Below are 14,799 nucleotides of genomic sequence, written 5' to 3' on the forward strand. Positions count from 1 at the left end.
TAATGATTATACCTTTTTTTTTATGCCACAGTTAAATTTAGGTGAGGGAAAAATAATATTTTTCTGTAAATATTTAAAATATGTAATTACATCTATATTTATAGTCTCACCTCTACAACCTTTGGGTATGAAAAACATTAAATTTAGCACCTTCTACAGAAGTAACACTCTCAAATTCGATAAAAAGTCATTACAGAGGCCAAGTTTTAAAAAAGAAGATAAAAAAGAAAGAAAAGACGTCATTCACTGGAAAGCTTACAAATTTAGTAACACGTCCTGCAACTTATTAAATTACAAATTACTGAGAGCCCCAGGCCTCGCACAGAAACTCAAGTCCACATAATCCATTTTATATGACACTTGACTTTCTCTGAGTATCCTGGCACACTCAGCTACCTGAGTAACACAGGAACAGGTTCATTACAGTAAATATAGCAGCACATTTTGCTGTTGATTTGCAAGAATCTCCCCACTAAAGCTTGAGAGGGTCAATAAAATCACAATGTGATTAGACAACTGCAATACTCACCAGTAAGGTATTTGTCTAAAGGCATTACAGGTGCAACGTGAGGTGTGGCTTGTGTAATGAGCAGGTTTATAAGTTCAGGCTTAAAATTCTTCAGAGTGAGCAAGGCTCTTGCAACAAGACCACCCATGGAATGCCCAACTATTGCTACACTGCTCGGTGCAAATTCGCGATCCTTCAGCAAAGAGCAATCAGACACATCAGAAACACATTTGGCATTGAACTATTCTTATCAGCTGTACATTTTTTCCTCCCAAATGAACTTATAGTCTTTCAAGGACATTAACTAGAATCAACATAACAAGATAAAAAATTGAATAAAAAATGACTTGCTATCTCATGAAAATGTGCTTAATATGAAGTATCCAGCTCAAAAGGAAATACCGTGTAGGCTGTTTAAGCTTAATAAACTTAAGCTTATTTTAATTTCTGGGACTGTTAGGAACAGAGGACATCAAAGAACTTTCCCAGAGAAAACTGGATGTAAGGCAATGCTATATGAGTATTTTAGAAAGCTACATATGTTTATGTCTCCACTAGAAAAAGGCATCCATTGTGCATGGGAATATTTATTAAGAAACACAACACAGAACCTCACCAAAACTCTGGGACTGTCGCAAGTACTAAAAATCTGTTAAAGCAAAGCAATTCTCTATTGCATTATTATCACCTTCAAACATCGACACACATTTTAAAGTCTCCCTCCCCTGCTCATCAGCAGGAAAGGCAGCCCAGAATTCCATTCCCAAATGGAACTACATTAGTCAGCACGTGTCACTACTTACCCTGTACAACTTAAGAATTACTTTTATGCACTCGTGCACAAACTTGGTCTGTCGTTGCAGGCTGCCACCATACAATGCAACCAACTCCTCATTAAAGTTGACACTGAAGAAATTAAAATGGTACTTGAAGTCAACATCTTCCGCTTTTCTAAGTGCAATGGAGCCAAGAGAACGTACTAGAAAAAGAAACCACATCAATTAGAACAGTCCAACAGCCACTGCTTAGCACCATTTTAGCAAGCAAACACATAAACACATAATCGATTAGGAAACAAATACATTAAATCCATTGTTCACCTCAAGTCATTTATACAAGACATTCTCAACCAAACCATCTCTTTTCAGCTTACTGCTGACAGCAGAGGTATTTTATGTCAAGAACAAATCTATACAAGGATCAAGGATTATGTTCCTCCACCTTAGGACTGCTTGTCTTGTCTCATTTGCACCTTCTTATTGCCACCAGGAGAAGAAGGCATTCTTGATTTCAACTGTAGAGGCAGTCCTACTGCTAGGCCTTCCTACAACTCCTTTGAAGGCCATCAACTCTAAGACAACACTCCCACATACCACTAAGGTAAGTATGGGGGATTGCATAACCCAGCCCTAAAGGACTTGTACATCTAAAACCTCGAGTGAGAAAATGTTCACTTGCCAAGGTCTTGCTTCTGACCAGTCTTCCCTGTCTAACCCTGGCTACTCTTTAATACAGCCTTTTGTGTGCAGAATTGTCCCTGAGTTTCCATGGAGACAATGCAGGATGGGAACAATAACAGCTGCAAGTAAGAAGGAATGGTAGCAAAAGAAGAAAATAAAAGAGAAAGTCCCAAAAGTGACTACATAAAATAACAAATGATGGTCATAAAGGTCTGCCCAAATCCAGCACACAGAAGCAAGATTCTCCTAGAGTACAACAGGTTGAGAGACCTCCAGAATTTTCCTTCTCAGATTACCTTTTGCTCAAAGTCTGAATTTTGTACATTTTACAAATTTCATTTTAGTGCCCATGAAAGATGATGAATTAACATTCCAAAAGTTACCTGTAACTTTTCCAAAAGGCCTGTAACACATCAAAAACTCCTGAAGGTGGGTTGTGAGTGAGCCTCTTCTTTCAAGTGAAAGGACAAGAGGAAATGGCCTCAAGTTGCACCAGAGGATATTTATATTGAATCTTAGGAAATGTTTCTTTCTCAAAAGGGTGGTCAGACATTGGAACTTGCTGCCCAAGGCAGTGGTTCAGTTGCCATCTCTGAAGACATTTAAAACCTGTGTACATGGGGCACTCATGGCTCAGTGGTGGGCTTGGCAGTGCTGGGTTAATGCTTGTATTCCGTGATGTTAAAGGTCTTTTCCAACCTAAATGGGTCTATGAAAATAACAAGGCCAGCAAAGGCAGCAGCAGCACCTGTCTTCATTGCTCAGCAAATATACTCTAAACAACTATGAAAATCACAATAGCAATGCCTTCTCTGCTCATCTAGGCATCAGAATAAAATTGTGTTATCTTACACACTAAATTCTGTTCAAATAAATAAATTTGTTCAGAATAAATTCTGAACAAAGTATGAATTAATATGAATTAATTTTAACAAAAGTTTTGCAAAATGCACAGATGACGTATTGCCTAAATCCATTCCAAAAAGAACATTCCTAAAATATTTCTTGCTCCTATAGCATGTAGTACTTCTACTCACCTAGTTTGTTTGTTCTTCAGCTATTTCCTTTTGATTCCTGAAATGTCCTGAGAGTACCATTCTATTTCCTGCCTAGTGATGTACTGCCGTGTGTTTAGAGACAGCATTAATTCACAGATTTGCAATATTTGATGCACAACCACAAAAGTCCATATGGCACCTCTCATAATCATTATGTTTGCAATCTTCTTTGGATGCTATTGTGCCTGGAAGTCTGTATGGTTTTTCTGAAAGTACTAATCAGTAAAATATTTTACACTGTTATAAGCTAAGTAAGTATGTTCTCAAAAAAACCCAGCTTTCTAAAGGTTCTCTCAAATCAGGTAATTTAATCATCAGGTTTAGAGCTAATATAAGGAAAAATTATCACAGTAAGACATCAGGGTTCAGGCTGCTGGTTTTCCCCACACACCCACATCCATTTTCTAACACCATGAGAGTGTTATTTACTGTTTCAAGCACATTTTAGGGAACAAAAATAACAGTCTGACAAATCCAGACTGGAAGGAATAGCAGGTACCAAAGTAAACACTGAAACATAAAATTTCATGTACCATTAGCTTTGGCATTCAGGATGAAAACTAAAAATGCTTTAAAACGATTACTGCTTTTCATTTTGAGTCTTGAAATGTAAGAGGGAAAACAAAAGAGGCTCGATGTAGTGTGGGAAGATGATGTTAAGGAACAAACACCACTATGTAAAGATGTAAGGAATAATGAAACTAGAGGGCAAGCTTAGACGATGCTGATCTCTATAGCATGCAGTTCCTTTACATCACAGATGACAGACGGTTCAGTTTCTCCTAATCAAATTCAGGTCATGTTTTATTTGGCATTAACTGCACTAAACATTGCTCATATCAAAACCAACTAGATGTTTGCAATCAAAAGTACAGCAAGGGTGCCGTGCTGCGAGAGGACGGCATAAACTGGACTGTTCTGGCTTTACAAAGGTTTGCTACAGAGAAGTATTATAGTTTAACCATTCCACTGATTTCAAACAAAAATCATGTATCTCGACTGTCTGAAATTAAATGGACTAATATGATCAACCATTATGACTCTGTCTGATATTATTTCAAACAGAAAACTACCTAACACACACATCTGAGAGCTTTTCTGTAACAAAGCTAGAACTCAGCTAAACACTTACCTTGTTTGTAACTGCCAGCATTCCCTGGAAGAAAGAGAACTGGAATTCCTGTCAATAGGAGATTTTTGTTTTCTTCAGCGTAGTTCCCTTCCCCATAGAGATACAGCTCATATGCTGGGTATCGTCTGGCTGTTTTCTTGGGTAATTTTATTTTCTATGGCAAAAGTTAAAAAGAAAACAAAGAGCTTGTTTATAGCGTTACAAAAAGGAAAATAAAGTGGCTCTCCAGACATTTAAATGATCTGGCTTACGTGGTTTTATTTTTGTGGTTGTAAATTACTGTCTAAAGAATACAGAATGAAAAATTTGGTTTGGTTTTATAAAAAGCTAATCAAATATGGAATATCAAACAAACTGTTTGAGTAAGTATTACTGGGCATAACGATTGGCTGCAGTTACTTACTCTAAACAGTGATTACCTTCAACTAGCTTTGAAAAAATCTGAAATGTAAATGAATGCAATTATGTTTATCAAATTTGCACATTCATAAAGTAAATCCAGCCTTATAATACACAAGGGAAAAGGAAATAAAGGCATGTCAAAACCCCACCAATTCTCCCAGGAGAGGAGAAGCTGAGACCAGAAACTGGGACATGTGAGTGATGCTAACTATCTCTGATGCCCCGGCATGGTTCTGGACCCTTTGCAATGCCAGGGTCTCAGAACAAGGACACCACAGCCAAACCCCGAGAGCAGTGGGATGTGGGTGACTGAAGGTGACACCTGTTACCCAGGGGAAACTCCAGACGCTGTGGGAATCCTGCTGGCTGATTTTACAGAGATGTCACCTGCAGTGAGAGGTTAAACAACAGCAGTAACCACCTCAGTACGGATCAGCAGAACAAACAAACCCAGGGTACTCCAGGCTTTTTGTGTTTCATTTTCTGGGTTTGTGGTCTGACAAACACCTGGTTCTGTAACAACCCAAGGTCTAATGTACATGTCAGCTGTCACTTTAAAGAAGGCCATGCTTCTTGTGCTAAAAACAAAAACCAGCAACCCCCTGGCCTAGCACACATTTGAGTCACAGGATTAGGATTCCTATAAAGAAAAGAACAAGATCTCTTTGATCCCAAGGGCTAGGTGAGGATTAATCTTACACCACTAAGTCAATCTCTTAGAGTCATATGGTACTGTCTTAATTAAATGTGTTCTTGTTTACTACTATTCTGGTTTAACACCTGCATAGAGGTTGGTTGGTTTATAGCTCTGAGTTTCTAAGATACAGATTTTTAAAATTTTGACGAGTGCAAATACACTCATTCCAATGTTTGTTTAATTATGTTACAACAATTGAGAGAAAAATAAGATATTACAAAAATGAATGTATTAACATGTAATTTATATTTTAAGGAAACACTTTTACAGAATAACATCAAGACTAAACTCAGTTTTGCATCAGAAATCTCCTGTGAAGTCTCTCTTAAACTGCTTCTCTGAAATAGAAGCATCTTTAATTCAAATAATTTATTGCTTTCTCTCAGCTGCATCTACCATAAAGGTGATTTAGCTTTAATTTTGTGCCCCCACACTCCTTCCCTTCCCCTGTTCTTCTCTGTCTCTCCTCAGCTAATGACTATTTTCTTTTCCCCTTGGCCTTCAATTTTTTTGGTATAGTGGTTATTTGCAAACTATTTTCATGATATTATATATATATTCTATGAGACATAACTATGTGTAGGTGTTGTTTACAGTTTTTTAATTTTCTTGATTCGTTAACACAGTAGAGAGTGCGAGTTAAATTCTTTCACTGAGAACAAGAAAATGTAAGCTTCATTTAGGGCTCATGTCTTCAGATCATCCTTTGGTCTTTTCCCTTTCTTCATCATCCTGCCTCTCAGCTTCACTGACCTCGCTGTCCATTCTCATTCCTCCTCTTGCAAAGGCTTTCAAAATTACATGAAAAAATCTTCAGCAGTTCCCATTACTAAACTAAGAGTGTCATCAAGATGTGCTTATATGACTTCCTGACAGCTCAAATCAACTGTTCATCCACAGAAACTTCCTGGTTGATTGTCTTTTCAAAAACTTTTATGGAACATAAAATTAACAGGCTGTTCTTCCTTGGGGCAATGTCAAACACAAAAACCCACACAACCCATGAGAATTGTACTGTCAAAATACTGAGGGGTTGGAGGTTTTTTTGTAAATCACAGTATTTAAATCTTATAACAAAATGGCAATGTATAACTCCAAAGGAAAAGAGACATTCATGTTCCATGACAGTGGGTTTAAACTGTGGGTTCCCAAGACAGTGCTCATGTAATCAGTTGTAGCAAGCTACAGCAACTTTTTACAATGTCAGTGCAGGCTTTGTTTTTCACCCTGGTTCTGTAAGAAATTAGGTTTATGTGAACAAGTCCTCATTACTAACTTATGAATCTCTTGCCAAGTACTGCTGAACAGACAAGGGCAGGTTAAATTCAAACACTGCAATTCTAAAACTCGTGCAAAAAAAGATGATCTATTACTGAGGCGGACTGTGAGCCTAACCCACACTGACAGACACAAAAGTTGAACTTCTTGTTTAATTGCTCAAGCAGTTATTTGTTTTGTAATGTGATACAATCCGGAAGCAAGGACAGGTACCTGCCACCTGAAACTCCCACCCTGGGATTTCCTAGTGAAGGCAGCACTACACAGGCTACAGACACCTCCAACAATAAAATGATGCTTGTTAAGTACAATACCTTAGCAAACCCAAACAAAGTCACAATTTGCCCCCCAGCCCAAAGTAATGTTTTCTGCATGGTAAAAGTGATTACTTAGGAAACAAATTCCAGAGGGCAACACGGCCAGCTGTGACTTGTATCTCCTGCATGGAGCTACTGCTCACCCGCCTAAAGATGCCTGGAGTTTAAGCCCTTACACAATGAGCAAACACAAAAGATGTGGTGGCAGACGAGTTTCAGGCACCCGCCAATAACATCACATGGATTTTGCCAGAAACTTTCTGTTGGTTGGCTTCAGATTGAAGCTGAAGTAGGTTCTGGCTGCCGGGAGATCTGAAAACTTGCTGCATAGTATTTAAGTATTTATAACTGCTTAAACGAATTTGTTCTACAGCACTGACAAAACAATCCCTGTAGCCATACCAAGTTCCTCTTTTGTAGGCTAAGATGGCTATATCAAGGTTAGCAAATGAAGGTCAATAGATCCAAAAATTAACTTTCTGCCTCTTTATGAATTTAGACATTGAAGTTTTGCTTTTAGATCTTCTTTACTGTGCAAGCCAGCTTTAATGTACTTCTGAACTGTGTTATTTAGAATAATTACTATTTTCTCCAACAGAGTAGATCTCAGAAAATGAAAAATGAATGTTCAGAAGTCAACCAATTTTGCTTTTAACAAGAGCGAGATGCTACAATAAGAACTGCTATCAAAAAGGGAGATTGTTTTCTAACAACTGCATGGTGCGGCGTTAACAGCGAACTTACAAATGCATCTACATCCTTCCATTATTAAGCCTGAATAGGGTGTGGAAAACACCCAGGTTCCAGGAGCAGTGCCCTCCCTCAAACTGATCCCAGGTTTTCAAAGAGATTTCTATAAAGCTCTGTTGGCAGAACATGAGGAACCTCAGACGGATTTACAAGGTCTCCCCTGTACACTGTGGGACGTGCCACCTCCCAAGTGCTCACCTAGAAGACTTTGCACCATTGTTCACCACCTTGAGAAATACAATGAGTCAAAGCTCACTTATGCACTTTTTAAACACATCGGTTACTTCGCACTACAAAGTCACGAGAAGGGCCGCGAAGTGCAAGGCTCGGCCTCCTGGGCACCGGCAGTGCTGCGGGTGCGCTCAGAGGAGCCGGCCCAGTCTCCTCCTCGGCCAGCACCTGCGTGAGCTCCTGGCTCTCACAGAGCCACAGGTAACTCCAGGCACCGGCAGCTCCCACCGCGGGCAGGTTTTGCACCGCTGGCAGCACGAAAAGCCCCGCTGGGTTACAGGTGGGCAGCTCTTCCACCGCCCTCTCTCCAGGGCCACCGCACACGACGCGGGCACAGCAGCGCGTCCTGTCAGCCCCGGCCGCCTCAAACCCCAGCTGCCCGTGCCCCATCTGCCGCTCTCCTCTCCAGCAGGGCGGCGAACCCCGAGCTGGGGCTGCTCTCCCTCCCCGGGAGCCGCACCTCAGGCTCCCGGCTCCGGGCTCCGGCTGCGGCGGGGCGGGCGGCAACGCCCCGGGCGCGGCAGATCCCACCTGTTACAGCCCGCCGCACTCACCAGGTACTCGGGGTACTCGTACATGTAGGTCATGCTGCACCGGTTGTCTTCGTAGAGGAACATCACGTCCCGTACGCCCAGCAGCACCAGGGCCGCCAGCGCCCCGTAGAAGAGCGCTGCCAGCGCGGGCAGCCGGCGGCCCGCCCGCCCCATGGCACCCCGCGGAGCGGAGCGCTGCTCCCCGCGGGCTCCCCGCGCACACGGGCACGGCGGGGCGGGGCGGGGCGGGAGCGCCGCCGCCCGGGAGGCGGAGCGGGAGGGCGGCCGGGCCGGCGCCTCAACCTGGCCGCCACCGGCGCCAGGGGGCGGCCGCCATGTTTGGGAGGTCGGGCGGCCGCTGGGCCGAGGGGCCCGCCCGCCATGTCGCGGCTCGCGGGGAAGTCGTGTCCGCCATGATGGGGAGGGCGCCGCGCCGGGCCGGGAGGGGAGCGCGGCCGGGAAGGGAGCGCGGCCGGGAGGGGAGCGCGGCCGGGAGGGGAGCGCGGCCGGGAGGGAGCGCGGCCGGGAGGGGAGCGCGGCCGGGAGGGGAGCGCGGCCGGGAGGGGAGCGCGGCCGGGAGGGGAGCGCGGCCGGGAGGGAGCGCGGCCGGGAGGGGAGCGCGGCCGGGAGGGGAGCGCGGCCGGGAAGGGAGCGCGGTGCTCCGGGGCCAGATCCGAGCCCGCCGGGCCGCGCACCCCGCTGGGCACGGACCCTGCCCTGGGGTGAGCGATTCCGTGATAAACCTCCAGAAAGCTGCAGGCACTCAGCACCTGAAAGGCGCTGCTGGATATTTGGTTTTGGGTTTGTTTTCTTTTTTGTGGATTTTGTTTGCTTGCTTTAATTCGGGTATTTTTGACACCTCACTATCGTTATCTTTAAGTTCTCTGCTGCATTTTAGTCCCTTTGGGACTGCTGCCTCAGACCGGTGCAGGGCACACGCAGCAGTGCGGGTGGTGCTCACAAGGAAAAGAGGAAAATACTTATTGACTGTAAAAAAAAAAAAAAATTGCTGTCATGGTTTATTATATTCCCTCACCTTCCCCGAATCTAAAGAGAAACCAAAATACCAAAATCAAATTTCTGGGGCAAGGGGTATTTACATATGAGGGAAGTACGAAACAGTTGCATTTTCATCTTCACTGCTATATACTTAAGCCTCCCCGGCTGCCCCAAAAGAAACAAAATCTGCTCAGTTTTCCACTGTATTTGTACCATTTTTATTTGTAAAAATAACCTTCTGAATGCATTACAATAGTACTTTACAGTCAAGGTTCTTTATTACATTAATACAGCATTCAATAGTTTAAAAAGTTACTAAACTGTGCTTGAGAAGATTCAGGATGAATTCCAAGTCATTCAATGAATGAAGGTTTTTCTCCTCATTTCATATGTGACATTTACCCAAGTCCTTAAACTTCAATTTACAAAAGCAAACAATACCGACAAAACCCCACCAAAAACCATCAAACAATGTTTTATATTGTTTATTACAAATGTTATGCAAAATATAACACTGGCACCAGATGCATATCACCATGGTTTGTAAAGATATATTGCACATGCTAAAGCATAAAATATAAGACAAAACCTACAAAACGTAAGATATTGGCTTTAATATGTCGATCACTGCATAAGAAATGCATAAAATTACATTTTATACACACACTCAAGATTGTCACTAGTTTAAAACGCCCTTTCCTATAACACTGACCTAAGTTTACTTTTTGTGTAATAAGAAAGCATTTTCAGCACTGCAAAAATTATACATTATTCCTATAGAAATTTAGCATATTAATTTTCATTTCAATGCAGGTAGAACATATGAAAAGAAGAAACACTTTATACATTCAAAGAAGGTCTGAAATGAAAATTTACTGGTAATATATTGCTTTTATAACACTCAAATGAAAAAAAAAAAAAAAAAGACAAGTTTCACAAAACATTTCCATTATACACAAATATAAAAAGGCACTCTAATTTCTTACATGACTAAGAATAAAAACCACTATTTTTTTAAAATCATCCTCAAATACATAACCAAGTTTCTGAACAGTACAATGGATAAACAATTCATTTCATGTGTTTGTTCTAATTCAATAACCTGGCAGTTGCTGACTGCATAAAAGTACCAAACACATTATGGTGCCCTTTTAGTAGCGATGAACAGAAATCCCCTGAGCTATTTCACAGCAATTTCAGGCAGTCCGGAGGTTGTAACTCAGGATTTATGAGAGAGGCCTGGGAGCCCATCCTGCTCCTGATCCCACCTGCAGCTGTGGTTAAAATACAGGATGAAACGACCCTGCCAACACACCGGGGCAGGGAGCTGCCCCTCCCCAGGTGCCCTGTGCTGGGTGCAGACACAGAAGCTGTAAGCTGCAGGATCCAGGGTTAAGTGCAACAATCTGTATGATTACTCTTGTGAGAAGTCCACAGAAAGGCAAGGAGATTATTTACAAGAGTAACATTACTCCCATGCTTAAATACCTGCCCTAAACTACACATTTATTTCTACATGTGATAAATTACAGATTAATGTGCTAGCATACAAAAAAAGGGATTCTGGTAACTCACGTGAGATGTGGGACAGGCCAACACTGAGCACTTCCCAGTGTCCCGCTCGTGGCAGTTTTCCTCCTAAATCCAGCCCCCTCAAAACACGACCTGTGCAGTGCCCTGGAGGTGTGAGCACAGCGTGTGTTCCTGTGCTTTTTGGAATGCTGCATCCTGGCAGCATTGCAGGGTTTCATGGGCAAAAGTCACATTTGGTTCCTGGAAGGGCCAGTGTGACTCAGAAATAAATCACCTCTGCTTCTGGGATGCACTAAGAGGCAGCAGCTGTTGCACTACACAGTTACCAGTGTTACAAGGTATCGCAATTAGAAAATGTTTTGGTAACTGTATGGCAGCAGGTAAAAATACTGAAACTTCTAAAATTCCTGCTTAAAATAATGTAACAATTTTTTATAAAGAGGGCTGGTTTTCTCTTAATGAAGCACTGTCGTGTAGGATAGCATAATTTTCTGTATTTCAGGGTGAGACAACTAATCCTGCCAGGGAGCCTGCCTACATTTCTGCTTAAAATAAGATTAAAATGCTGATTCTGCTGTTAGACAGGTGGCAGCTATTTCCCATATGTTTATTTTCAATGACATCCTTCCACATTAAAAAAAAACCCAAAATTTGGGATTACTATTCATTTTGGAACAGGCACCGCTGAAAATTTTAAGAATTGATCTCTCCTCTTATTTTCAGTGTTTAAAGTAAGGTGGTTATTGCTATTCTGCAACTTTTAAAAGCAAAAATGCTGAGAAAAATCAATTAAAATGTTATTTGGTGCTATTTCTACAGAGGAAACCATTTTTCAGGTTCTCTGTCATTCTACTGCAGAAACTACAGAGTTGAGAGAAAAGAGGGGTTTTTTTGTTCTAAACTTCAGAAAACTGCTAACGTTCAAGGGGAAAATAGTCAATTTTAGTGAGACAAAATAAACTTAATATATAAATATTTTTTCCTAATTAAAGAACTGCAATCTGCCAATAGATTTTCAGCAGTTCAGCAGAACAGGGCTAAAAACTGCAACTAAAATTCAAATCCTAGCTTTTCCTTTGCCCTGCCGAAAGCGAGCACCGAGGAAGCTCATCTCACCCTCCCAGCACAGACACAGGCCTGAGACAAGCTGAGTGTGACTGACAGGGACAGGAACAGCTGCCCCATGCTCTGCCACCTTCTCTCCCCTCTCTGCCCCAGCTGTGTGGGTTTTCTCACCTGTCTGGCAAGGGGCTGGATCCCTTCCTTAAGCTCTTAAACAAAGGAAGGTGTTTTGCTTTCTGCTTTTTCCCACCACAGCCAGTGGACCTTTGCATTCCATACAAGATGGGCACTCTCCCAGAGCGCATCCACCCTTCCCTTTGCTCCTCAGGCCCTCAGTCTTGCCAGATTCACATTTCATTTCAGTATGCATGAATGCTAACTAGGAGAACAAGCCATAGTTATTTTTCCTGGGCATTTGTTTCATTTCAAATAAATAGAAACACATTTACATTAAAAGTATATGAACATATTCTTAAGTCTGGAAAAAACCCACCTGTGGTCAACACATCATCAGTTAAAAATGTCAACTTGAAACCTGTGTCATAAAATGTAAAATTCAGCCAAGACTACTATTACCTCAAAAGTTTATATTTTTATCATTTAGAAAAAACTACTTCATTATGTCACTCACATTTGAAGAAAAAAATAAAAGTAGCAAAGTCTTCAATTAATTACTGAAGCATTTTGGTCCTCTTGGTACAGCTGGTTTGTTCATGATAGTTTTTTGTTTGTGTTTTTTGTTTTTGTTTACAAAGTCTCATTCTTCCTTTTGTACATCTGTTGCAGAGGAGGGTCGGGGTCCATTTGACCTAGAAACTTTGGCAGAAGGAGTAAACATATTCACAAAGTTGACACTGCTTTAAAAGCTGGTGACAAAAGGCTTTTTAGCATCTCTCTCTGGTCCCCTGCACACTACACTGCTATGTTTCTGGTGTTTGGTATTTCCACTTTTGGTGTTATGCTTTCATTGCTTTACCTTTGCTCTGTTAATCCAAACATGGGCAAAAGTATTTTAAATTTCAATACTGCTTACAGTAAAAATCAGTTATTTAACCATAGAAAAGGAAAAAAAGCGCCATTTAAGTTGGCAAACAATTCTAAACATTTACGTACACCTTTGTCTACATCTGATTTCTCCCTCTCTCCCCTTTTCTTTTTCTGGTAATGGATTCATGATTAATGGCTCAGGTGACAGAAACATCTAATGACCCTAATTCTGTAGTGCAAATAAACCATACACATTTGTGCTGAATCGAAAAAAAAAAAAATAAGGGCCAGGTGATTACCATTTTACAGAAGTGATGTTCATGGGAAAATATGGTGAGATGAGCAGAATTTGGCCTTAAGAGTTAACAACTACATTTTTCTAATTGTGTACTGCAACTACGAACTGTAAAAAGTGCCTTCTGTATGTTTAAGTGCTTAATACAGGCAGAATGTAAAAGGTTTCATTTCCTGTAGAAAAGTAATACAGGCAGTTTTAAGATTACAAGTTTACCTTTGGTTCATGTAAAAAATTATCTAATTAACAGCCCCTGGAAGCAGGAAACAGACAAACGTAGGAAAGGGGTGATGCTCGAATCTGTGAAGCCTATGCTGGAAATAGGATTGTGTACTAAAGGTGCAGCTAAAACATGAAAGAATTCTTTACAAACAGTTCCCTGTTTATTTGTGCTGTCAAAAAGAAAAAAGGCATTTTCTTTCTACTTAAAATAAGAGGTAGAGACTTTCCATAGGGGCACTTTGGGCCTAAAGAAAACATCAGGAGACTGAAAAGCTGCAGAACTCTAATAGGAATATGTTCCAGTAAATCCCTCCAATTTTGTTATTTAAAGGCTCGATTCTCATCAACACTACAAATCTTTCAATACCTACTTGTCAAAAATAATAGTTAGGAATGTAACTGTGGGATTTAAGCTTTTTCAAAAGACAAAAATTAAAGCTGAACTGAAATAATAAGGAAGAAAGTTTTTGAATACCAATGAGTCAAAATGTTTCAGAATCCGAATCATTTTCATTGTACCCATCCTCTGTTCCTATGTTATTACTCAAGGGCTTATTGTAAGAGTTAATGCTACCCATAGCGGAGCCATCGCAGAGGTGTGTCCTGCCCAAATTGTCTTTTTTAAAACAAGCGAAGTTGAAAGCCGTCACTGAACTGGAGGGAGAAAAAGGCATCATGGTAGCCAAAATGAGTGCCAGGCAGTCAGCCACGTCTTTGTTAGGAGCACAAGCCAGGGCTGGCGTATGACCTGGGCACAAACGCAGACAAGGCAATGATTAGTACTGAGGGCACCCGGGGCACGCGGCATTCCTCATCCATCTCTAGGGACACCGTGGGACGTGGATGGGGTTACACATGCCAGGCCACGGGTGTGTTACTCACTCACACAGGACATGCTGGGAGAGACACCGGGGGCACTGCGGGCACCGGGACCACACCGAGCACTGCTTGTGTGAAGCCAGGCAGCCAACACTGCACCGGTTCAGTCAAAGCACTGGCTAAACACTTGTACAGCACAGACAGCATGGCCAATACCGAACACAGGGTACAGCAACACGGACAGAAACCAGCACCGGCTTCTGTGTCTATGAACAAGTCTCATTCTGAGAACAACTACTTGCATTAAACGTGAAAGATACTAGTTAAAAAAATTTTTGATTTAATAAGCAAACAGTTTTAAAGATTGATCAGTTGAGTATCTACTCAACTTGGCAAGCAGTTTTTTTAGGAATTAAATTATAAAAGAATTAGACCAGTGCAGGGGGTACATGGATAGCAGGTGTGACTACATGGATGTTTAGTTACCCAAATGTACATTGTGTTAGAAGAATCATA

General features: G+C 41.6%; 2 protein-coding genes and 1 long non-coding RNA gene across 8 annotated transcripts in view; 1 reads left to right on the forward strand and 2 right to left on the reverse strand.

Annotated features, from left to right (window-relative positions):
* The window catches only part of PGAP1 (post-GPI attachment to proteins inositol deacylase 1), a 31,439-nt gene extending 22,899 nt beyond the window's left edge, over positions 1 to 8,540 (reverse strand). The window contains exons 1-4 of the mRNA XM_063400214.1: positions 8,388 to 8,540; positions 4,159 to 4,312; positions 1,312 to 1,487; positions 530 to 701 (exon numbers count right to left, since the gene is read on the reverse strand). Coding sequence (XP_063256284.1) covers positions 530 to 701; positions 1,312 to 1,487; positions 4,159 to 4,312; positions 8,388 to 8,540 — 655 coding nt within the window. The remainder of the gene's footprint in view (positions 1 to 529; positions 702 to 1,311; positions 1,488 to 4,158; positions 4,313 to 8,387) is intronic.
* On the forward strand, positions 7,635 to 10,317 carry LOC134552010 (uncharacterized). The gene is made up of 2 exons (XR_010080740.1): positions 7,635 to 8,113; positions 8,243 to 10,317. It is a non-coding gene; the product is annotated as an uncharacterized LOC134552010 (long non-coding RNA).
* The window catches only part of ANKRD44 (ankyrin repeat domain 44), a 140,885-nt gene continuing 134,473 nt past the window's right edge, over positions 8,388 to 14,799 (reverse strand). For 4 of the 6 annotated variants that reach the window (XM_063400211.1, XM_063400209.1, XM_063400210.1 and 1 more), the window contains one exon: positions 8,388 to 14,212. In XM_063400211.1, the coding sequence (XP_063256281.1) occupies positions 13,947 to 14,212 (266 nt within the window). In that variant the 3' untranslated portion in view covers positions 8,388 to 13,946. The remainder of the gene's footprint in view (positions 14,213 to 14,799) is intronic. The other 2 variants (XM_063400213.1, XM_063400212.1) reach the window with 1 other exon arrangement.

The sequence above is a fragment of the Prinia subflava genome, chromosome 6 (genome assembly GCF_021018805.1).
Source record: "Prinia subflava isolate CZ2003 ecotype Zambia chromosome 6, Cam_Psub_1.2, whole genome shotgun sequence".
Classification (NCBI taxonomy): Eukaryota; Metazoa; Chordata; class Aves; order Passeriformes; family Cisticolidae; genus Prinia; species Prinia subflava.